This window comes from Mesoplodon mirus (genome assembly GCF_964341445.2).
Source record: "Mesoplodon mirus genome assembly, chromosome: 4".
Classification (NCBI taxonomy): domain Eukaryota; kingdom Metazoa; phylum Chordata; class Mammalia; order Artiodactyla; family Ziphiidae; genus Mesoplodon; species Mesoplodon mirus.
The window spans coordinates 180,730,330-180,756,542 of record NC_138979.1 but is presented as its reverse complement, the minus strand read 5'-3'; the positions used below and the strand labels follow the sequence as shown (position 1 = coordinate 180,756,542).

The window sequence follows — 26,213 nt, the reverse complement described above, 5'->3', positions numbered from 1 at the left end:
TAAACCATACTACCTTGTATCTCAGGGTACAGGTCAATCCAAAATGAAGCCTTCATCATTGTATTTCCCACCCATGAATTAACATTTGAGTCTATAAATGACACAGAGGATAAATTTCCTCATGTCACCAAAAGTTTAGCTTCATAAATTTCTAAGGTTCAAGATTATTAAGGCAACCAGACACAGATTCAGTCTTTTAAGACAATCAAATATTCAGGTGGTTTCTAATTTCATAAGTAATCATGGGCAAATTAAATTTAAAGTGGTTCAACCATTTAACTTTAGGTCTACCACAAGAGAAAAAAAATCATTTATATATTAGACATGACTGAAACTAATAACTAATCCAAAAAGATTCAGGTTATTTTGATGATCATTGTAAAATATTCCCAAGTAATTTTAACAGTTATTGCAAATTCCACTATGGTACACATGAAGACAAATTCAAATATGCAAGTACATGGTCTGATTATCTAAGTAGAGATGTACCTGTATCTGTGAAAGACTGAATATCGTAGGTGAGATCAACACTGAGATTTTCAGAGTTTTCTGTTTTTTTAAACACCAATCCAATCACCCACATCGTGCGAAATTCTTCCCTGTAAAATAAGAAGCGCATTACTATAGTTTATCAGGGTTTCCTGAAACAGTTATCAATGTGGTTGACAACCTGAGACACATGAAAATACTCAGAATACAAATATATAAGCAAACTAAGTAAAGTTCTAAACCAAACTGCATCAAAACTCAAATTCCTCCTCCATACCTGTCCTCTATATTCCTATTGCTATATAAAAAACTGGAGTCCTAGGACAAATATACTCTTCATTATCTACGTACTGACAGCCAATATTCTTAATGATAATCCTAAGTACCAAAGGCACTGCAAAGAAAAATTATGTTCATGCTAATGAATGACGTGTTTTAGAAAAATTTGAAACAAAGAAAAATAGTGTAGATATAAAAATTTAACTAGACCTTAACATACATTCCTTAAACTTTTAAACTCAAATGAAAAGGCCACATGAACAGAAATCTGACTGCAGCATAATAATAATGGGTGATTCAGCTACTTTTCAACATTTAATGATATATCTACTGAATGGATCAGTCTTTTAATAATTAAGATCGCAGCAACAAAAAAATTTATAAAAAGCTCATGCCAACTCTTTTACATGAATGCAAAAGGAAATAATCTGTAGAACCAGAGTAACAGCTATTCTATTACAGCACAATCTTAAATGATCCATTCACTAATATTTTTCAATCTTTAATGCTACTGCACTTTTTTGAAAAAGCTCACTATTAAAACTCCCCTCACCCTCTAAATACAACAAAGTGGTTATAGGCAAAGTAGAATTTCATATAGGTAATAACACAGCAACAATCAAACCAGAAATTGACCTACAAAAAGATCCTTAAAAGAATAAGGCAAGGCAGCTTTTAATAACATTTCTTCTCAATGTTCCAGAACCTATCACAGTTCAAAATTTTGCAAGGTCATATCAAAGCATGTTTTCTTTTTCAAAAAATTAAGATAAAAAGCAAAGATCGATGTTTGATATAGTAGCTATCCTGAAAACCACTCTACAAAAAGGGGGAGGGGTGTTAAGAAATGCTGAAGTGCAGACCTACAGAATCTGAACTCAAATTAGTTAACAGGCACCTCATCATTACAACTTATTTCAGGGGTGATTTTTTGCAAAAAAACAGTGTTTCTCTTCAGTGTTCCTGATCAGGAAACCCTAAACCATAAATTTCAACTTGGTCTGACCCATATGTAATCAACAGAATAGTAACTCAAGTTATTAAAAATTGCCTGTAAAACTTCCATGAGCAAAAGTTGAACAGGGGATGGGGAAACTGGATTAAATTAGAGGACTGCTTACTTGTCAGGATTTTCTTTGGGTGCTGGAAATGACTGGGGATTCACATGAGCCAGTGTAATAAATTCATTCTTCTCCAAACTTCCAACCAGGATTCGGATTTTTGATTCCACCAAGCCCACCCTGAACAAACGTACCTCATTATTAATGAAAATTCTGGTTAATTTTAAAAATAAAATAAAATGCACAAAATCAAGTATGTTTGTGTGAAGCTGTAATATGAAGATCATAAAACACACATATGAGGGCAGTTCAACTATCTAAACTCCCATAGATAAAACTAAAGCCTTATGTTCTACCCCAAAAATGAAGTGAAAACTGCAGGAAGAAGAGAATCAAGCCACATTTCAAACCAGGAAGGTTACAAAAGACAACCCCACAAATATTTAAAGAAAAAAAAATCAGTAAACTAAAACAAAGCACTTTAAATATACAGTTAAAGAATACATGGATCTCTATAAGGCAAATAAAAAAAATTGTACATATGGATCCCCAAATTCCTATACTCCTACTACAAGTAGTAAAGCTCCATTTATGAACAAAACCAAACTTGATGTTTTAAGGACTTCCACCTCCTACTGTGTTCTGTGCCTATCTGATTCATTCTGAAGTTCTGTTTTTGTTGTTGTTTTTTGTTTTGTAAAATCTAATCTTATACTCACCATTCTAGGCGTTGTTTTTCAGTTGGTGCACTTGCTAGAAGTACAATATAATGCCTTTGAAGATAAAGACAACATGCTATTTATTTCATTTAAGTGCTTTGTGCTGGATATTAACACCATAATGTAATAAGCTTTTTGACAGTTACAGATCAATTTAGCAAGAGAGAACTGCAATCTCAGTTTGCACATAAAATCATAAATGCTGAATTCCACAAGTTTCTAACTACTGGCAAGTTTAATTCTTCTGAAAAAGGCAGTTAGTTATTTTATGAATAATTACCCAAAAAGCAGCTTAATTCAAAACCGATGACTAAATATCAACTGATAATTTGGTTCAATGATTCTGGTGGAGTGCTTTTTCTATAAAGAGCTACCTCACTAAAATATAACCTATTAAAGCAAAATTGCTTTGATGGAAATAAAGCAACAAGGCTTTAGCCACAAAAACAGGATCACTAAATATACATACATCAGTAACTTCAAAAATAGTATCAAATACATCATGCTTTTTAATTCAAAGGTAGCAAAAATTAAACTGAATACTTAAGTTAGGCCTCATGATTTTTTTCAAGCAACAGTATGAATTTCTATAACAAAGATGCAGACATCATTAATGTGAGAGCAACAAAGAAATGTGATTTCTATGCAGAATCCAATTCCATTCAAATCAGAGCAAAATCAAGTTTTCATTTCAGAAAAACCCCATCATGACCGACTATTTTAAATCTTTTTAAAACAAACTATTTACAACTAAAGAATAATTTTGTAAGACTAAAAAAAAAAAAGTCCAATCCAACATACTTTTCTACAAAATCCATTTTAGAGGTGATAGAAATCAAACTTCTCACCAGAAACTTTACCTCAAAAAGCAAACTGATAGTAGGTGGAAAAGTCAGAATTATGACTAAGAATTTTAAATTAACTTCAAGTATTTATAAACTTAAGGTAACAGAGGTAATATACATAAATATGAAAACACGTAGACAGAAAAGTAAATGTGCAGTCCAAATCCATACAGACCAATACTTCGTTTCCTTTACCAGTTTAATTTGTTCAGCAATTATTTAGAGCAAACCAAATATACAGAACAAACACAGCCCAAATAAATAAAAGTTAATAAAACCACTAAAAGCTCATGCATTTTACATACAGAAAACCCTCCTGGGGCCCTAAACTCTCTTATAAATCAAACAAAATCCTAATAAGCTCAGTAACCTGATTTCCAGTTCCCTGGGAGTTTGAAAATGGACAACAGATTTTAAAAGGGGGGGGCCGGAGAGGGGATGGAGAAAAAACTCTGACTAAAGTATAACAACTTATAAGAGGATAAGACAAAGTATAAAAAGCAGGCATGCACACAAAAACTCAAAACAGCAAAGCTGTCTGGGTTCACCTAATATGAGGACAAAACTCAAGTCTCTAAATCACTTTTACCACACTATTGAAATGGATACTCTTAATGACCACCTGAGTCTTGAACAAAAACTTAAGTGATATATAATGTTCTCTATTTATGAAAAATATAAAATCCATTTGAACATAATCTTGTTGGTAATTCAAAGTTTAAAGTTTTAAAGCTTAGAGTTCAACTTTGGTTCTTACTGAAATCCAGTGGAAGGGGGGGTCTACTCTGCACATCCTTTATGATAAAGGCACCTGTTTAAATAAAGCTCGAAGTTTTAAACAGCTTAGCAAGTATGTATGCGAAGTCAAATGTCCTTCACTCAGCCAAATTTAAGCAAATGTGAGATGAGACAAAATACAGTAATCATGTTTAATAGAAATAACCTGTCATTAATTCTTAAGTTACCTATCAGAGCACAGAGACCAAGCAGAAATAGGTCTAAATTTAGACTGTTTTGTTGCTGCTCCAAAAAACACCATCCCCTACTTTACAGTGCCACTATCATGCTTCAGGTACTCAAATGCCTTCATGAAACACTGAAGCCAATGCAATAATGATTAACTTTCCCCCAAATTTAAAGATTATCAGTTTCTAATAAAAAAAATTTAACTATAAAAATGTACCACAGTTGAATTAAAACCTCTTTAAAAGCTTCTAAAAACACTTAGTTATTATCATTATCTCACAACTATTTACTCCAAAAAAGCATTTTGTAAAGTAAGTTTCCTGGCCATTTCATCACATTAATATTTTTCCCTGGGTAGATAACAGCTCAGATACGTACACCGAAAATCTAATTATCTCTTAGACAAAAATCCTTGCAATTCCATCAAGTAACTCAGGTCCAAGAATTACAGTTCACTATTTTTAAAGTCTTTAAAACATTATGAGGCTAAGTTATTCTATACATACATACTCCTTGAAATTATAAATTATTAATCCTATTCCTGAGAACATTTGGCTTTTTTCCCTAATACCTTTGCTTCCTCGATTCCTAAGGAAATGGAACATCTGAAATAAGTATTCGCATCTCCTATGTCAATAATGATATATTCTACTGCTGGTTACTTATGTGAGCTTGAATATATTAAAGGTAAAACATGAAAAATATTTTCTTAGAACTATAAAATTTCACAAGGCAGTGTTCTCCCTTTTTCACAAGAACACTGATATCTTCTGAAACATGGTCTGCTTTCTAAGACAACTGAAATTTCCTTCATGGTTTCTTCCCTTCCAAGAAAGGCAGGCAGGTATACTATGACTTAAAATCTTTCATATAACACAATACCTTCAGGATATACTTGAAATAAGCTTAACCAACTTTGACTCAAGGCAAAACTAAGGATTTCAGTTCAGTTGTACAGCTAATCTTTGGGGTAATGCATACAATATGTTAAAAGAAAAATTCCAATCTGGGAATGCCTCAGAGTCTAATGATAGCAATCACTAATTCTTTAACAGGAAAAATTTCTGCAAAAAGTTAAAAACGTAAGTAGAATTTGGTATAGGTAAAATTAGCTCATTGTTGTCATGTTTTCAAATCTTTTTTTGCAGGAGTCACAGCTGAAATTTAAATTTTCTGATATAATTTCCTCTATTTGTTGCTACATCCTCATATCTAATTATGTTTAAAGTTGTTTTTAATAACCTAAAATAATTTGATTGTTTCAAGAGAATTCAGTAAAGACAGTAATCTATAAATCTTTTCATCAGTCAACTGAAGACCTTGTATGTACTATTTGGCATAGACTGAAGGACAGCCTCAAAGTTTTAAAAGAAAGATTTAGGCAAGCTTTAAAAAAAAAAAAAAAAAAAAAAACCTTCAAAGTTCTAGTAATACAAATTTATTCGAATAGATGACATTATTAAGGTTTCTTCAATTTCAACACTAGTCTTTCTTAAAGTGAAAGAAACCAGTTAAGTGGGTACTTAGAAGAACTTCATTCTACCCACCTCTTACTGCTACAAGAAAGTGAGACAGGAAAAATTATCTAGCTTCATCTTGGATTCTCAGGCATTAAGAGATGCTGGCACTTTTCTAGGAGACCAATTTCTTTATTCTCCTTAAAAGTAATCATGTACTCTTTCATGATGTAGTTTTTAAAGCGTCAGAATATATATTTATTAGTTTAAATGTTCAAAGGTACTTCCTCAACAGTGGTTAAAATAAAAAACAATGGAAAATTATCTGCCAAATGGAAAAGCACAACTTATGGGGAATAAGTAATAAACAAGAACATTCAATGTTATGCTATTTAAATTTTTACTGACAATGCAGTGCTCCCAGAACACAACAATTAAGCTGGCTCCATTATTGCTTTTTCATGCAAAAGATACAGAAACAAAACACAGAGACATCATGAAGGTCATCATTCTTGTTTTTAATTGGGGAAATAGCATAGAGCAATCTTGCTTAGATTATTACAAAACACAATCCAACACAAGATCAAATGGTCAGGAAAATTTCAAGCATTAAAGAAAAAAAATTTTTTTAAGTGGGACTTTGGCAAGTTTTCAGCTCAGGGCAAATAAAAGTGCAAGTCCATTTTTTTAAAAGTACGATTTATTATAACTTACAGTTTTCATCAAAACCAACACAATCAGGCTATTAACCTGTACTACGGTATTAAACCATTATATTAAAACCATTAGTAAAAAATATTACACCCACTGAGATTCCATGAAAATTATCTGTAGAAATATTTGAAGGGGCTTTATTAACATTAGAGGGGAAATGGTAGGCCAATCATGTGCTATAACTACTGAAAACATTTTACTGACTACATACACTGACATTTTATTAGCTTTGCCTATGTTATAGAGACTCTTAATGATAAATAAGTTTCCAAAATTGGCTGAAAATACTTAGTTACTTAATAGACTATTAACTACAGACTTTAACAGTTCGCTCCTCTGCCCAGGTATACAGATTTAGAGTTTTGGTGATGACTAACAAGCCTTCAGAACTGAGGTTGCTACAAGTGTAGAAATTCAGTCACATCAGGAAGCAAAACTGTATGGACCACACTTTATCTTGAAAAAGAAATAATAAGGGGTTTACTAAAAACAGTATGCCCTTTGTGACAGGAAGAAAACTTGTACAGAAGATGTTTAAAGGAAAATTCAAGACTACATTAGTCTAGCAAAAAGAGATGTCACGTATGCTACCGTTAAACCATTACTTAAGAGAGCAACATGTCCGACATGCCTTAAAATACATACTTGTACTTTTGAAAGAAGTTTGGAGCTTCAAAAAGTTTGGACCACTCTGCCTTACTCAGCAAAATTTCATCTGTGATAGCAAGACCTAAATTAAAAACATATTAAAATGTTTGCATGCTTCAGTCTAAGCATCTAGAATTTTAAAGATCTTAAATATACCACATGCATTCACTATATTCCTAAAATCATAATTTTAACATAGCAAGTTTAGTCTATGACTCTAGAGCATACAGATTCTCACATACACCCTTTTCAAAAAACCTGGAGGGTTCCTTTCAGATCCAGGTTTCTGGCAAATTGCCATTACTCTAAAATGCCACGCTCATAGAATGACTCTCTCCTAAAACTGAAGCAGTGGAGTTACCCGAGAAAGAGAAACTTCCCATAAGCTTTGCTTCCTGCCTTTCTAAAAAACAAGTTTCCCATAAAAGGATAGCGACATCTTCCCATGAACAGCCCCTGTAGACTACAGAAAAGAACTTTACACTTCTGAGTTTGACGCTGGCAGTCATACAGCTGATTCTATTTCCTTGACTTGTGTCAAATTAAACAATCCACTTCTAGCTACTTCCCTTGAAGACCATTTAGCAATAGCTACTCCTTCAAATTAGCAGTACTACTGGGATTCAGAAGTTTAGAGGTTATTCCAAAAAAGTGGGCAGTTTGGCCAAAATCCTGCTCAAAGCTCTTTCCAAGTATACCGCCTGCTAAAAGCCTCTCACGTCACCCAGTAGAGAGAAATTATGATATCATTTAAGATTCCACATGGCAATAGTACGGAACTAAACCATAAAGGCCCAGCTAAGGACACGATTTTCAATTTTGGTTAATTTCCCAATATATAATCAAAAATAAATTGCTTAAAAGAAATTAAACTGAGCTCCCCAAGTTAATTCTCAAATATAACCTGTAATCAATAAATAAACACCGAAGTCCTCTTCGGTGAATGCTTTCTCCAATTTAATTGAATGCCCGACTACGGGGTGTACAGTGGTATGTAAATCCTTCGTGCATAAAGGAGAGCGTAAGGATAAACACTTACCTTGTTTAAACTCCTCAACCACGACCATCCGTGTTGAAACGGACACATTGTACGTGGAGTTCTGGTGTGGGTATGCTGGTGTAATTATAGGCATAAGATGGTACCTATCACTGGGGTTTACCTACATACAACAACAGCCAATCAGTTTCTTCAAGTACATATGCAACAGATACTTGGACTTTTTACCCCTTGTTAAACTGAACCAATGATTAAATTGTATTTCATTTCATAGCTGGAGTTGAGAAAGAAAAACCACGTAAAGAGACATTGTTTTTACAGGAATTCTTTACAGGATCTGTGATTTGGCCTCATGTTTTCTTTCAATCATGTGGGCATCTGACTGTTTTGGCAATCTTACTAGAAATAGTGTGCCTGTCAAGCAAAAGGAGGTTCTAGTTGGGCATCTACTGATGTTTAGTTTTTCTTTTTTCTACAACAGAAATAGAGGTGTACACACAATTACACTTTTGAGAAATGTCATAGTATGTTCTGTGTAAAACGAATTTTAAACTTAGTTTTTAATATACCCTTAATTTATCAGGAGTACAAGCTTATTAACACATGGTAAAACTACTTTATCCATGTTGGTATCATTTTAAGAGATAATGAAATGATTTAATAACTATTCATTTTAATCTGTATACTAATGATAAAAGTGGCATATTTCCACAGAAGAAATTGTAAGTTCACATCCCTCCAAAATTAAATGTCTTGAGGTTCGGAAAACTTAAAAATTCACAGCTTGATGTCATTAACAAAGCTTAAAACTGACAAAACTTTTGATGTTGCAATAAAATAGCAAATTAATGTAGAAAAATAGAATTTTATAAACCTAGAAAGCCTTATTCAAACCTAAATTTATTTTATCAATTAATAAAGTACATGTTAAACATTTAAACTGAGTAAGCAGTAAAGGTCGTAACTTCCAAAGAAGCAGAATGGAAGCTCCTCTTCAGCCCAACCATGCTTTTGTAATCTGAATTATGCAAACCGATTTTTACAATTACATCACAGTAATTAAAGTGATATTGCTTAGAAGTTATCTGCCATGGTTAAACATTAAGCAAGTTTTCCTACAATAACCCAATTTTAACAGAATATTTAGATCAAACAAAAAAAAATACAGGGATTTTTAGTATCCTTTTATTTTTTCTTTTAAGCACAAATGCCCACACAACTTTGACTTACAAGGTAGTTCTATATAGAATAAATTAAAATGTTAGTGATCTTGATATTATAAACTATGTACAATTAAATGTAGTTTACAGGGTACATAATTATGCTTCTCACATCAGAGGAAAATTATAGTTGAGATTAAAAAGAAAGTGTAATACGAACATGTCCACTCATACGTAACAGGATGGGAAGTCTCCCTGAAGTTTATGCAGATGATTTTTACTTGTTATTGCACAGTGTGAATTTGTAGGGGAAAAAATAATACACTAACCCTTGGGTCCCATACAGGCAAATTAAGATTGCATTCTTCAGGCTGTTTCAATAGGACTGGATTTGGCCATTCCCTGTTTAAAAAGATTGTAGCACTTGATAAGACTATTGGATATTACCATCTACACGTATTTTGTTAAACATACAGCATTTGTGAATGTGATCCTTCTTCATTCATTTTGCACTCTTGGTATATATCATCTTTTATTCCTTTATTCCTTTCTGTCGACGTTAGACTACTTGAATTATATTTCCTCTATGAAAGTAACTTAAACCATTTGATAGCTTTCTCAGACTGAAGTCAAATATCTTCTCTGCCTCGCAGAGAAGAACTGATAAAGCACTATTCAAATTTAAAAGTACTATTCCGAGACATCTGATGTGTTCACCTCAAACCTGAACAGGATAAAATCTCCCTTGAAAAGAAAAACATCCTGTCTTTAATTCACTATAGGCAAAGGAGTATGAATAATTATAAAAATTATTAGGAAAATTTTTCTCTATCTAATGACAAAGGTTATTATTGTGAATATGTGTAATGATGTGAACACACTGTTTTCAAGATATGTTTTGTGAGTTAGCTACTTCAGTCCTTTACAGAAGAGATTAAAAACTGGAAAACATTTGCCATCTTTAGTATCAAGGTTAGCTTCTTAAAAATATTATTTGCCATGTATGTGTAGCATTAAGAGAAATTCTGACATTTTTCTCATCAAATCTGGTTATATATAATTAAATGCTATCAAATCCATAATTACAGAATGTGTATTGAAAAGTGTGGCACAGTTCTAAATTATAAATTGTCACCAATAACTCTAATTTTTATAAAATAACTAAAACTCTTTTTTCAGAAGGAGGAGGTACAGAGGTTGGCACAAATAGGGAAGACAAATCTTTCAGATCAATTTGATTAAAAACGAAGAACTCTAACCTTTTGGGCCAAAGCAACTAATGTGAAATAGCAATCTTTTATCTTACTTAAAAGAAATAATGGTTGACAAATGCGACCAGGCTGAAATGAAGGAGAGCATTAAAAAAAACTCTCTCCTGGGTTAATGACTAATCTCAAAGGGATGCTCAATTGCTTTTCAAGCACTTACAATTATCCTTAAAAGCTTTATATACACTTACATCCTTAACATTCTACCAAAGATAAATGGGCAGCTGAAGGCAAAAAACAACCACAGGAAACTAATGGCCTATAGATCTAGAAGAATTCAAAGAGTAAATTAAAAGAGGTGGTATATATAAGGTTTTATCCAAAGTAACTGATATCCCAACCTATCAACTCATTGGATTTTAGCAGACATTATAGCTAAAATTCAGTTTATTTAGAGAGTTTAAGTTTACGCATGGAAGTACAAACAGCACCTGCCTTGCTATCCTGGGAAAGCTAGGGAAAAGGAATGGAATTTAGGTTTGCCATTTTATACACAACATGATCTCCCCAAGGCTACCTATACTGCTACATCATGAGCTAAAATTTGAATCTGAGACCAGCTGCAGAAATGTCATAGAAATAAGACTAAACTTCAGTGTCTACAATCAATTTTATTTTAATATAATCTAAACACATACCATTTAGAAAATACCAAGAAAAATTTATGTACAAGAGTTGATGCTATTGCATTTGGATAAAGCTGGCAAGTTCTTGCTACTAGCATAGCCCAGGAAACACCACCGAGGAAACCTAATATATTGGAATAGATGTTGTGGCCTGTTGATAAGGGAAAAGCAAAAAGAAAAGTTAGTGTTGAACAAAAGCTTAAACATTTTTAATAAGCTAGCCAACAAATTCTGAACTCACGTTTGGCCCACAGTTTGATAGCTCTCAGGGTTAACCTGAAGTTGTCAATGTTTGGTACTAGATGTAAAATTTCATCGGTTACCCTGCAACCTGATTAATAGGAGTAAAAAAAAAAAAAAAAAAAAAAGAACATTACATCATCAAAAGTTTAATGATAATATTTCTTTTAAATTTTCTGAGACTAATGTCAAATTAAATAAAAATTTACTTTGTAAAATCAGTAATGTTAATAAAGAGGCAAATAAAAACTATAAAACTTTTACCTCCCATCACAAACACCACTCTAAAACCAAATAATCTGAACTGTAAGATGCTTTATTTCAAAAACTTTCAACCCATAATTAAAATGTGTTCCAGTTCAGAGAATAGGGCTTGATCCATTTAAGTTTCCAAGAATTGTTCTTCAAGAGCATATTAACAAAACAATGCTAAAGTAAGTGTTCAAATGTAACCCTTTTAAAAGCACAACAGTTGAAGATGTTACAAAGGTTAACAGGATCAACATTAATAGTTACAAGGTGAAACCTGAGCCGCTAGCAATAGAGTACAAATGTCAGACAGTATTTAAACACCCCAGGAAGAGAAGAAGTAATAATGCAAGATACCAATGAGTTAACAAATTACTAAATGCTCCACTGCACTCTAACTATTAAGTAAAAAGTTCATTTTAGTTCACTCACTATGGATAAACAATATGGCCATTAAAAGCTTCATTATGAAGCTTGAGTTAAAAACTATTTCATATTTGACCAAAACTGCTACTATGCAAAAGGAAGTAGGTTTTTACATACCATTAAGACTTCTTATGCATCTTATATCTAAATTTTTAAGCAGACTGTCATCTCTTAAGTCCAAGTCTTCTGGAATAGTCTGCAGTGCTAATCTTGCAAACAAAATATCAATCTAAAACAAAAACAAAGCAAAACATTCCATGTCTGCCTATTTTTAAGTCATTTCTTTAAAAAAGAAAACACTTAATACTCCTTAAAACCAGGATCTTCTCATCAGCTGTTAACATGACAACACCTCCAAAAGTTCAAACAAAATTCTTACCACAGGTATTTTAACCAGATGTTAAAACATGGTAATACTAAACAGAACATGTATAAATAGCTACTTGTCATTTTAATCATACTAAGTTTAATATACTAAGTTTGCTAAATGCAGATATACTGGATTACTTAAAACTAACTGTTTAGTTCTCCACCTATATGAACTGTGAATTATATTCTAAAAGGTGCCCAAATATAAGGCCAATATGGTTATATGTAGCCCAAATATACCTGTCAGTAAAAAGGGAACTTCTTATATTTAAGAACTTATGTACCTATAATATTCCAGTCTGTTTCTCCAACTTAGTTTTGACTAAATAGAAACAAAACAAAAACTGGCTAATTTTGAAGACTCATAGAATGCAACTGACAAAATTGTTTTTTTCCTTTTTGTCAAGGAAAGCAAAAGAAATTTGGCACAGATTTGGTAATTATTCCTGAGGGTATGATTTCATGGTTCCAACCTTTGAATGCTGCTAGAGAAACAAGCCTTTTATAAGATCACTTTAAAAATCAGTATTTTATATTTGCAAACAAAGCAACTGACAAAGGATTAACAAAATATAAATAAAATATACAAGCAGGGCTTCCCTAGTGGTGCAGTGGTTGAGAGTCCGCCTGCCGATGCAGGGGACGCGGGTTTGTGCCCCGGTCCGGGAAGATCCCACATGCCACAGAGCGGCTAGGCCTGTGAGCCATGGCCTCTGAGCCTGCGCGTCCAGAGCCTGTGCTCCACAGCGGGAGAGGCCACAACAGTGAGAGGCCCAAGTACCGGGGAAAAAAAAAAACAAAAAACAAGCAGCTCATGCAGCTCAATATCAAAAAACTGTACAGCTACATGTAAAAGAATGAAATTAGAACACTCCCTAATACCACACAAAAAAATAAACTCAAAATGGATTAAAGGCCTAAATGTAAGGCCAGATACTATCAAACTCTTAGAGGAAAACATAGGCAGAACACTCTATGACATAAATCACAGCAAGATCCTTTTGACCCACATCCTAGAGAAATGGAAATAACAACAAAAATAAACAAATGGGACCTAATGAGACTTAAAAGCTTTTGCACAGCAAAGGAAACCATAAACAAGAAGAAAAGACAACCCTCAGAATGCGAGAAAATATTTGCAAATGAAGCAACTGACAAAGGATTAATCTCCAAAATATACAGGCAGCTCATGCAGCTCAATAACAAAAAAAAACAAATAACCCAATCCAAAAATGGGCAGAAGACCTAAATAGAGATTTCTCCAAAGAATATATCACTAAGCATTAGAAAAAAGGAAATCAAAACTACAATGAGATATCACCTCACACTGGTCAGAATGGCCATCATCAAAAAATCTACAAACAATAATTGCTGGAGAGGGTGTGGAGAAAAGGGAACCCTCTTGCACTGTTGGTGGGAATGTAAATTGATACAGTCACTATGGAGAACAGTATGGAGGCTCCTTAAAACACTAAAAATAGAACTACCATACGACTCAGCAATCCGACTACTGGGCATATACCCTGAGAAAACCATAATTCAAAAAGAGTCATGTACCAAAATGTTCACTGCAGCACTATTTACAATAGCCAGGAGATGGAAGCAACCTAAGTGTCCATCAACGGATGAATGGATAAAGAAGATGTGGCACATATGTACAATGGAATATTACTCAGCCAAAAAAGAAATGAAATTGAGTTATTTGTAGTGAGGTGGATGGACCTAGAGTCTGTCATACAGAGTGAAGTAAGTCAGAAAGAGAAAAACACCATATGCTAACACATATATATGGAAGAAAAAAAAAAAGGTTCTGAAGAACCTAGGGGCAGGACAGGAACAAAGACGCAGACGTAGAGAATGGACTTGAGGACACCTGGAGGGGGAAAGGGTAAGCTGAGACAAGTGAGAGAGTGGCATGGACATATATACACTACCAAATGTAAAACAGATAGCTAGTGGGAAGGAGCCGCATAGCACAGGGAGATCAGCTGGGTGCTTTGTGACCACCTACAGGGGTGGGATAGGGGGGTGGGAGGGAGACGCAAGAGGGAGGAGATATGGGGATATATGTATATGTATAGTTGATTCACTTTGTTATACAGCAGAAACTAACACACCATTGTAAAGCAATTATACTCCAAAAAAGATGTTAAAAAAAAATCAGTATTTTAAGAGCTTGCTGTGAAAAATCATTTAAACATGCACCTACAAGACAGGAAAAAACTGTACATTTACACAAGTCAGTACCTGTGGTATAGCCTAAATTTTCCAATGATACACATTCCAAAATCCAGTATCTCCCCTAATTTAGACAGAAATAAAGACTATATGCTCACAGAAAAAAAAAAAACAGGTAACTCAAAAAGCAACTCAGTAATAACAAGCACATTAAATATTTCTAGTAACCATTTGACTTTTATCTCCATCCTGAAAAGTTTACACAATTGAGTTGGTTCTCCACCCAAAAAAATCTCCCCTTTGTTGGTTAACGTTCTTTTTGGGAAAACAAGGCATCACCTATACATTATGGTTGTTTTATATTTATTTAAACACTGACAGTAAATCAAAGCTGCCTGAACTTGATAATCCTTTACTAAATTTAACATCTTATGTCTACTTATTAAGATTAGTCATATTTCATAGAAGACAGAGTTGGGCACCTTATGCAACAATTATAGAAACCACTTTTTTTTGCAGAACCATGAAGTATTATTCTTCCATTTCTGAGATTTTATAACCATCATTATTACTATGAGTGACTTTCCAGCACCATTATGTATGGCAGAAGTAACATAAATAACTAAAGTTGCTTCAGGGTCAGCTTTGTTGCAACTACTTTCATTACACACATTGAAAACATCAAAGAGAACTGCACATCATGTCAAGAATCTGAGCTCAGAGCTTCCTTGGTGGTGGCATGGTGGTTAAGAATCCGCCTGCCAAAAAAAAGAATCCGCCTGCCAATGCAGGGGACACGGGTTCAAGCCTCTCGTCCGGGAAGATCCCACGTGCCGCAGAGCAACTAAGCCCGTGCGCCACAACTACTGAGCCCGCATGCCGCAACTACTGAGCCTGTATGCCACAACTACTAAAGCCTGCATGCCTGGAGCCCGTGCTCCACAACAAGAGAAGTCATCGCAACGCAATGAAGAGTAGCCCCTGCTCGCCACAACTAGAGAAAGCCCGTGCGCAGCAACAAAGACGCAACACAGCAAAAAATAAAAACAAATAAATAAATAAATTTATTAATTAAAAAAAAAAAAGAATCTGAGCTCATATATCCTTCCCTATCAGAAAATATTTCAGCATACATGACATCAGGTCACAATTTTCTCTCAACTCTTAAATATTTAATTTAAATGAAGCCGAAGTTCTACTTGCAAAAATATAGTTAATATTACCTTAATGAGACTAAAAGCATATAAAATCTGCATATGGAAAAACTATCAATTAACCTGTTCTGTAGCAGCCATTTCACAGTCAGTACATTTCTGTCTATATTTTAACTCCTGGTTTCACTAGGCTCTTTTTTAAAAGAGACTACAAAGAGTAGCCTGTCACTTCCATTTCAAAAAAAACTTAATTCGTATTAATATCATACCAACTCACCAATTATAAACCTTTGAAATAAATCAAGTTTTTAACCTACACCTATCAAAATAACACACAGTAAGAACTGTCTATTTGAACCTTACCTCTATCCCATCAAAACACAGTTTGATAACTGGTACAAATGCCTCTTCAACAGCCTGTGGGAAAATTTAAAAATCAGTGTCTCTGAAAGTATACCTTAGGGCTACACTAGCTTTAGCGCTCTTAACTGAATGCAGTACTGACATTGCTTAAACATAATTTACCACAACACCTGACACAGACTAGGTTCTCAGTAAACAGCTTTAAGACTCGAGAATCCTAAGTCGCACAAGCCTAGGTTCAAATTCTTGATCTCTGCCACTCGGATATGTGATGGTGGCCAAGCTGCTTAATATTTATTTTGTTTGCCTCATTTCCTACTCTGTGCATGAGATTAGAGATTTATGATTTTAGACTGCTGTAAAGAATAAAATGCAAGCATACACATTAAGCTTAAAAGGGTCTGGCAAATTGCAAGAGTTCAATAAATTAATGGCTATACCATAAAACTCACTCAATTGACTAAACTGATTTTTATAACTCCTCCCCTTTCACTCTGAACATTTACGCACTCTTAAATCTTTTACTTCTTCCTGTAATTTCAACTTATCATAGAACGAGGTGAAAAAGTCACTTCGATCAACATGTCTTGGTGCAACACACAACGCGTCAATATCGGCACCTAAAAAAAAAATTAAGCCCATCAACCACTAGTTACTATTACAAGAATATTATTTTGCATCTTATCATGGCAGTATTTGATGTTGAAAACCTGTTAACGTTACACTCATAAGCCTCTAAAAATGCACCCCTCTCCTTAAAAAAAAAATTACCAGTCAGTATAAGAAAAACATGACCCTAATTGATGGGATATATTTTTTCCTGCAGCATCTTCTATTTGTAGTGGCCCAGGTGAACTGGGAGTCAAAGAAAGGTGACTCAGCTAGGAACTCTTATGGTAAGAGAGGCAATTATGCAAGAATACACCCAACATCTTGGTGTCGTTAGTCACAGCCATGTTCATTAGTGAAACAAAAAAATACAGTTATCGTCTATACGTTGTGACTGGTGCTTCCAGGCTCCTACCTGCACCTAAGCGGGACCTATGCACTTCAAAAAGGACCAATGGCAAGAATCCAAAGAGGCAGACCATGGTAAGAACAGCTGTTATTAATTTAGTGCTTGATAGGAGGCCAGCACTGAGTACACAGGGAAAGCACAAAAAAGATGATTAAAATCGATAACTGGGATCATAAAAGGAAGAGATCAATATGGCATCTGGTCAACATACTCATTTTCCTAAAAGACTCAATACCTGAGGCACTAACTCTGAAGGCCATTCATCTGGCATATTCATGAAGGAGGAGAAGGGCACACAGTTCACAGGACACACCACAAACAAATGTACTACTTCCAGCACAGAGCGTGGGCGATGGGGAGAAGGAATAAGGCCGCAACAGAGAGCGCCCGAGACTGGCAGACACTTTTAACAGAGGCTAGGGGCTAACTGTTGAAGAGTACAGCCTCGGACCGCTACAGTTAGAATCTTAGCTCTGCCAGGAGACGGCTGGGAGCAACTGTTCAAGCTGTGTTGCCTTTTTAAGTCTCAGACTCCTATTTGTTACATAAGCATAAATAAGATTATGAAGAGCAGAAGCTTACTAACTATGCTCAGTAAAAAAGAAAGAGTTCAATAATGTTCTCTGCCATGATAACACTCTTACTGTATATTTATTTACACAGGGGAAAAAAACTACAAATGTCACTAAGAAAGTATTATCAGTGATTGTTACTGTGTTGCAGGTACACATTTTTTTGGTTTGTTTTTTCCTTAACTATATTTCACGACTATAATACAGATTTTTTTCAAGCTTTAATTCATTTTTCTTCTGATTTCCAGAAGAAGATATCATTATTTTAATATCATTTTCTTCTGATATTCTTCAGGTAGAGGAAATGATACACAGAGCAGCACTGTCCAAAAACAACTCCCCAATGGGAAAAGTGTATTGCGTGCGCACTTTCCAGTATGGTAGCCACTAACCATATGTGATTATTTAACAATGAAAATGTGGCTTACTACTACAGAGAAACTGAATTTTTTATTTTACTTAATACTGCATTGGAGGATACAGGTATGAAAGGTATCATTTTATATCCTTCTTCTTACCAAATTTAGGCTCCCTGAAGTACTCTCTTCCATGCAAACCTAAGCTGTATAATACACTGCAAGTAACTGAGATGGATGTGTCATTATAATTTTTAAAAAATTAAAAAAGTATTCCTTCTCAAGATAATTAAAACAATATTTACCTTTTGTATGTACTCCTAATCTGTAAGATCCAAATGTAAATATTTTTCCACCAACATTTTCAATTACAGATTGTGGAAGATTCTGTTGAAGCAAACAAAAAATAGTTATTTTGCCAGTGGAGCACAAAGGTAACTACTTCAAATAACACTGTACATTAAAAAAAAAAAAAAAAAAAACCAAACCCAAGTAAGATTTCTATGCAAATTTATACAGAGGGTAAACAAACTATAAGTTCTACAAAATACCAGGCCTTCACAGATCAACCTAACTCGAAATTTAAGCAATTTTCAACTTTCAATTAGTGTTAGAATTTTGCCACATTTTTGGAAACTGCTATAAAGACTGTGGTAGAGGAGATCATGTGATTCCACAGAAGCAATGTTAGAATCAGAAATTTTATTCATAAGGTGCTGCATAAATCATGAATGTTAGAATATAACAAAAACACATTCTGATTGCTTAAAAGATTGTATTCAATGATTATACCAAATATGCCACAGTACATTAGACGATAATTTTACTGTATCAAAAGTGACTTTAAGGCCAATAAGGCTACGTTTAATAGTTTAGTAGGCTTTAGTGGGATGATTTTGAGCAGAACTAAACTTACTGATGATTTCTTAGAGTAGAAACACCAGGAATGAGGAGAAAGGAAAGCACTTAAAAATCATCTTCCTGACCCTGGTATGACTATAAAGTACTATGGAGAATACTTAACCACCCTTGGTGGTAAGGATAATGTCTGTCCACAAAAAAAAAACCCACCAAATCTTAATGTGTGCTAGATCAATGCTTCTCTTTACTTTCTAATTCCTCAGTAGAGTCTTACTCAGTAGCAGAACATAAAAGAGACCACTCTTCCCCACCACCCTCCCAAAGTGACATAAATTGTTACTTCATATTCCAACAACCTTAAAAATAAATTGTAAAAGGCTCACGGGATTCCCTTGTTTTTTAAGGGCACGCTTAATTATCACTTATAGAAAACAGGCAATTTAAATGTGTAGTATTACATTTTTAAAAAGGAGACACCACCATCTCTTCCTATGTTTAGATATTTTAAAAACCACTTGTACAGTTGGCTTGGTTATTTAAATTTAAGCCAGCAAGATGTGTACAGAAATATGCCTACAAAGGAAGATAGGAAGAAACTACCTGAGAATAATGTTCTGTGGACATCTCTAGTAAAATACAAATCTTTCGGATAAGCACTCTCCGGGAGAACTGTCCAATACAGTAGGCACTAGCTATATTTCACTATCACTTGAAATGTAGCTAGGGTGGCTGAGGAGCTGAATGTTTAATTTTAGTTAATTTAAACGGAAATAGCCAAGTGTGGCTGGTGGCTACTGTGTTAGAAATTAGTATGTTTATAGCTATTACAGTTGTAATCCAGAAATTAAGATTTCTTAATTAACATCACAGAAGAACTTTTCAATTGCAAATCTTTTTTAAGTCTCAGGATATTAGATGGCAAACAAATCAAACAACTTAAGTAAAATTCATATTTTATATAAATTTTCCCCAAAATATTATAAATTAATTGTAACTATACATCAAAAACCAGTGGTTCTTGGGACTTCCCTGGTGGTCCAGTGGTTAAGATTCCATGCTTCCACTGTAAGGGGTGCAGGTTCAATCCCTGGTCAGGGAACAAAGATACCACATGCCATCCAAAAAAAAATCAGTGGTTTGCTACTGATTTAACTGGAGATATCTTTGGTTGTCACAATTTGGGGAGACCAGACAGGCAGTGCATCTAGTTGGAAGAGTGCTGCTTAACATCTTCCAGGACTGTCCCTAAAAAAGAAATATGTGAGGAATTCCCTGGTGGTCCAGTGGTTAGGACTCCACACTTTCACTGCCAAGGACGCGGGTTCAATTCCCTGGGCGGGGAACTTAAGATCCCACAAGCCGCGCGGCGTGGCCAGAAATGAAAGAACTACATGGCCCAAAATACCAATAGTGTCAACATCAAGACATTCTGTATCAGGTCTTAAAACCAAGCAGCTGAGGAAGAAATTCTCCCTAGGAAAAGAGATACAAAAGATCAAACTTGTAGGGTTTCCCTGGTGGCACAGTCGTTGAGAGTCCACCTGCCGATGCAGGGGACACAGGTTCGTGCCCCCAGTCCGGGAAGATCCCACGTGCCGCGGAGCGGCTGGGCCCGTGAGCCATGGCTGCTGAGCCTGCGCGTGCGGAGCCTGTGCTCCGCAGTGGGAGAGGCCACAACAGTGAGAGGCCTGCGTACCGCAAAAAAAAAAAAAAAAAAAAAAAAAAAAAAAATCAAACTTGTAAAGCCTAACCCCTAAAGTCCCATTCTCTAACCAATTTACTACCTACAGAGTTAGACTACAGAGAAAAGGACACAGACAAATTTGATTAGGAATGAGCATTAATTTCATTAATCCAAACAATTTTTCTTACCCTCATGAAAACCAGCAGGAAGAACTGTATCAAGAGTTACCAGTTAGGGCTTCCTTGGTGGCGCAGAGGTTAAGAATCCGCCTGCCAATGCAGGGGACACGGGTTCGAGCCCTGGTCCGGGAAGATTCCACATGCCGCGGAGCAACTAAGCCCATGCGCCACAACTACTGAGCCTGCGCTCTAGAGTCCGCAAGCCACAACTGCTGAAGCCCACACACCTAGAGGCCGTGCTCCGCAACGAGAAGCCAACGCAATGAGAAGCCCACGCACCGCAAGGAAGAGTAGCCCCCGCTCGCCGCAACTACAGAAAACCCACACGCAGCAACAAAGACCCAACACAGCCAATTAATTAATTAATTAATTAATTTTTAAAAATAGAGTTACCGGTTAAAGAAACTAACTAGGCACTCAATTACTGAAACAAAACTATCAATGAGACAGTACTCGTTTCACATTAAATAAATCTAAGTTCTGGCCTTCTAACAGTTTTCAACTTAAATGTCTAAGAAAAAGCCATTAAAAACAAAGCTGTGGGTTTCCCTGTGGTGGCGCAGTGGTTGAGAGTCCGCCTGCCGATGCAGGGCACACGGGTTCGTGCCCTGGTCCGGGAGGATCCCACATGCCGTGAAGCGGCTGGGCCCGTGAGCCATGGCCGCTGAGCCTGAGCATCCGGAGCCTGTGCTCCTCAATGGGAGAGGCCACAACAGTGAAAGGCCCACATACCACAAAAAAAAAAACAAAAAACAAAGCTGTGTTCCCTATACAATATTAAAGAATCACCTAAGTTTAATAAATGAGTAAAAATACTTAAACCTGGACATCCTTTGCTCAGCTCAAAAAGAAGTTCTTTTTAAAATATCATTTTTATCAAAACTCTATCAATGACAAACATGTAGTATACATGGAGTCCCCAGTTTAGAATATTCTGGTTGCTAAAGTTTTAACCAGTTGCTTTAAAATATATATACACTGCTTTAAGAAAACAATACTATAAATTTGACTAAAGCCAGAAGACTTTAACTTTTCTTCTACCTTGATACCTTCTCTCAGGTTTTCTTCTACCTTTGGTTCTCTTACCATCAATTTTTCAGCTCTATTATAGACTAAATATGCATTTTGTACTACCCTGGAAAAATGACCGCTATTTACAGAGTTTTTTAAAAATGTCTTCTAAACACAACTTTACGAATACATTTCCACAGAACAACATATGGACACCAAGGGGAGAAAGTGGCCGGGGTGGGGGGTGAATTAGGAGATTGGGATTGACATATATACACTAATAAGTATAAAATACATAACTAATAAGAACCTGCTGTATAAAATAAATAAAATTCAAAAAAAAACACAAAAAACTACATTTCCTTTACCAGAAGCCTATTCATGGATTCAACAGTTGTAGGATTTTCTTTTAAAAAGTTATTAGAAACTCAAAGAATGTTATTATAAAAAACTAAATAGATAATTCAGTTTGAGTCTAACATCTGAAGGCCTAAAAAATGCTCATTGTTGCAGAATTCCTTAAAAGGTAACAAGATTCTAAAATACTTAATAAACATGTTTAATACATTTTTTTCTAAGTGAAGCAAATGTTTTATTGAAATCAGCTGTCAAACCACAATTTATCCAAATGACAATGATACATTGTTCTTAAAAGAGTGGGCACAAATATGGCACAGACACAATCCAGCATCTATCAAAATACCATCTGTAAAGAACCTGACTTATTTCGTACTGTGTGTGAATGTGGTCCAGCATATAAGGTAGACTCAAAACCAGTCAATTTTTTTCTTGATAACATGAAAAACATTTCACTACTTTGCCTCAAAATTAAGCACATTCATCTGTCTGTTAACAACCGTGTTTAATACATTTTTTTAAAGCACCTTTTGAGGGAAACATTATTTCTGTGAAGCATGTAAGTAATTACTGAGCTTTGAAGTGTTACAACCAAAAGTATTTATAAAATCACTGCATTCAGTTCAGTATTTCCTGCTTTCAAAATAGCTAGGTACCGGGACTTTCCTGGCGGTCCAGTGGTTAAGACTCTGCCCAATGCAGAAGACTCGAGTTTGATCCCTGGCTGGGGGACTAAGATCCCACATGCTGCACGGTGTGGCCAAAACCCCCCCCAAAACCCCCCAAAAAGCTAGATACCAAATACAAATTCTGCTGTCAACAGTCTAAAACACATTCCGCATTCAAGACTCTAAATAGTTATATAAGACAATTGCTGCGTTCAGCTGGCAAATTACTTCCTATACAATTAAGTCACCTTACCTTGATTTCACTGATTTCTCGTATCCACTCTTTTACCAGGTTATTTAATTTTCCCAAAATCAAAATCCTGTTGATAGAGCAAATATCAATCACGTATCAAGTTGTTTTGTTATTCTAGATCACTACTAATTAAAATGAAAAAGCTTTCAATAAGTGGCTTCCTAAATTTTAACCAGTTTTTAAGTTATCAGAAAGAAAGTTTATAGTAGTTAGCTATATGTAGGCACTGTTACACTGGGTGAGGCATTCCTCTAGCTGAGCAAGCCATTCCCCTTTCTCCTGACAATGCTGTAGTACTATACTAACCAAAAGTATCACAAATCTAAATTAAGGGAACAGGACTTTATATAGACGAAAAGTTTTTTCTAGGTATCACTCTTGTTTGAAACAGACATATATTGGGGAGAATTCTGACTTGCTGAGTTCCTCAAAATTAGTTTATTATGTTAATAAAAAATTATAACTTAAAAAAAGATATACATATACACTAATATGTATAAAATGAATAAGAACCTGCTGTATAAAAACATAAATAAAATTCAAAAAAAGAAAGATATATACATACACACCCCACAACACACTGACCTGCGCTGCAGTTCCTCTTCCTCTTCAAAAACGCCAAAAGGCTTCAGAGTCTCAATTAGTTTCTGGGTAAGCAGGCAGTCAGTCTCCTTGGGGGCTGCTAAGCTGATGGGAGAGGTAATGCCATAGTGCTTCTGTGGTGGCTGTGTTTGCTGTGATCCCTGCGTTGTAACTGGACTGCAAACAGAACTGGATAAAATTACTGTCAAAAAATTTCTACAATTTAAAACTAATCAGCATGACTAGAAAAAAATGCTTTAGTAAAATGCATTTCTAAACATAGTTCGTTCCCTGCCATACCCCAAAAAACTTTCAATACATTTTGTTTGTTTTAAAACAAAAAGTAACACAAAAATTAAGTGATGAAAACATTAGCTCTCCTCCCACTCCAAGGATTTTAACTTTGTCACTATCTAAATATCTAAATAAACTATAAATAAGAATCCAGATCAGGGACTTCCCTGGTGGCGAAGTGGTTAAGAATCTGCCTGCCAATGCAGGGGGACACAGGTTCAAGCCCTGGTCCGGGAAGATCCCACATGCTGAGAAGCAATTAAGGCCGTGTTCCACAACTACTGAAGCCCACACGCCTAGAGCCTGTGCTCCACAGCAAGAGAAGCCCCTGCAATGAGAAGCCCACACACTGCAATGAAGAGTAGCCCCACTCGCCACAACCAGAGAAAACCCACACGCAGCAACAAAGACCCAACGCAGACCAAAAAAAGAAAAAAAGAAACCAGATCAAATAAATCGCTAGAGAAAATGCAATCTAGGATATAGTGGACTTCTGAGAAATTTTACTTACTCCTTACTTCTTGAAAAGAAGCAATTCCTCATTTTTACAACCAAAAGCGTTTTAATATAACTGGTGAAAAGGTATGGCATGCTCTAAAGAAAGGCTTTAGGAAATTAATCTGACTCAATTATTTTTTGGTGAAGCCAATTCTTGGTTTTTTTTCTCCCTTTTTTTTAATAGCCAAAATCTATTAAATTGTTATTTCTAAAGAGATGAGGATATATATAAAAACACTATTTTACCAATACAACAGACTCCCCAAATGGAATTTCACATCTGACTTGCAATGAATAAAACTCATAGATAATGAGGCAAATAACATAAACATAACTTGGAGGGGAAGAACTATATTCACACTAAGTTTGTTACAGAATTTTTGGTATGAGATTAACACTTCAACAATAACTAGTCAAAAGTTTTTCCGTTTTAAGAGCAATTCCTGATTTTTACAACCAATAGGGTTTTAATATAACTGGTGAAAAGGTATGGCATGCTCTAAAGAAAGGCTTTAGGAAATTAATCTGACTCAATTATTTTTTGGTGAAAACAATTCTTGTTTTTTTATTTTTTTTCCCCTCCCTTTTTAAATCAATGGACAGGGACTCTAAAGATAAGCAGCACAATTATTAACTAAAAACTACCTGGTCAAATAACATACAGAACCAGGTAAGGACTAAGGAAGAAGATAACATCTGAATCAGTTATTTGCCCCAAATTCTGTTCCTTACGAAATAATTTATACACACACACCCCTACTTTTTTCCAAGTTCTAAATATATATATATACTTTTAATTAAAGTGCAATAATCTACTAAAGCAATAAGATGCCAGAAACCTATGGCAGGTAAGTCCCATTATGCATTTACTACCTATCCCTGGGTTCTGGTTTATACTATGACTGCAGGACTATGTTTTATATTTTATCTTCTGATATCAACAGAAAACCTAAGAATGCCAGGAAGCCCATAGTGTTTGTTACTAATTAGTCACTAGGCTGTATAGCATTTAATCAATGCTTCCTAAACTAGTTATGCATTGTCTCAATTTTAATTCAGATTTTATAGTAACATTTGCTGAATATGAGTCAGATTTATTATCTCTTATAGCAATTAACTTATGTCTCATCACTTCCTCCTACTACTTTAAATTGCATAGCTATACAAGGCTATGATGTTAATTCAGAGCTGCGGATCCACATGAGCACCAAGCATCCTCAAAAGACTAAATATCTTAATGTTCTATTTTTCAAATTTATGTAGCATCTCCCATGATTAGAATATACAAATTAACATTAAATGTAAATGCATTCATAATATCTTGGTTAATACATATTTTCGTCAATCAACAAATAGTTATCATCAGGTTCCACAAAGCTGACACCAAAAAGGTGGCCCTCAAAACTGCCTAACCATTTCTTCACACCATGCTCTAATAGATTCCAGATAAATTACGTATTAAGTTTAAAAAAATACACTTAACACATATCTTAGTATAATTATATTTTCTTGCATTGTTCATTGCTTCATATGAGCTTCTCCAAGTAAACTATAGCCCTTCATGACCACCCCAGGATTATGAATACTTTTTACAAATGATTTTAACGTAAGTAGAGTCAGATATGAAAACAAGTGTAAAATCCTTTCGAGCTAGACTTGGTTCATGCAAGGA

The 26,213-nt window shown here is 34.9% G+C and overlaps 1 protein-coding gene across 4 annotated transcripts in view; it reads right to left on the bottom strand.

Moving 5' to 3' along the window:
* The window catches only part of PAPOLA (poly(A) polymerase alpha), a 58,724-nt gene that overhangs the window by 20,096 nt on the left and 12,415 nt on the right, over positions 1–26,213 (bottom strand). For 2 of the 4 annotated variants that reach the window (XM_082616798.1, XM_082616800.1), the window contains exons 2-15: positions 23,753–23,938; positions 23,168–23,234; positions 18,460–18,541; positions 16,719–16,828; positions 16,209–16,262; positions 12,262–12,373; positions 11,471–11,560; positions 11,242–11,380; positions 9,665–9,737; positions 8,218–8,338; positions 7,176–7,260; positions 2,549–2,602; positions 1,890–2,009; positions 490–599 (exon numbers count right to left, since the gene is read on the bottom strand). In XM_082616798.1, the coding sequence (XP_082472924.1) occupies positions 490–599; positions 1,890–2,009; positions 2,549–2,602; positions 7,176–7,260; positions 8,218–8,338; positions 9,665–9,737; positions 11,242–11,380; positions 11,471–11,560; positions 12,262–12,373; positions 16,209–16,262; positions 16,719–16,828; positions 18,460–18,541; positions 23,168–23,234; positions 23,753–23,938 (1,403 nt within the window). The remainder of the gene's footprint in view (positions 1–489; positions 600–1,889; positions 2,010–2,548; positions 2,603–7,175; positions 7,261–8,217; positions 8,339–9,664; positions 9,738–11,241; positions 11,381–11,470; positions 11,561–12,261; positions 12,374–16,208; positions 16,263–16,718; positions 16,829–18,459; positions 18,542–23,167; positions 23,235–23,752; positions 23,939–26,213) is intronic. The other 2 variants (XM_082616799.1, XM_082616801.1) reach the window with 2 other exon arrangements.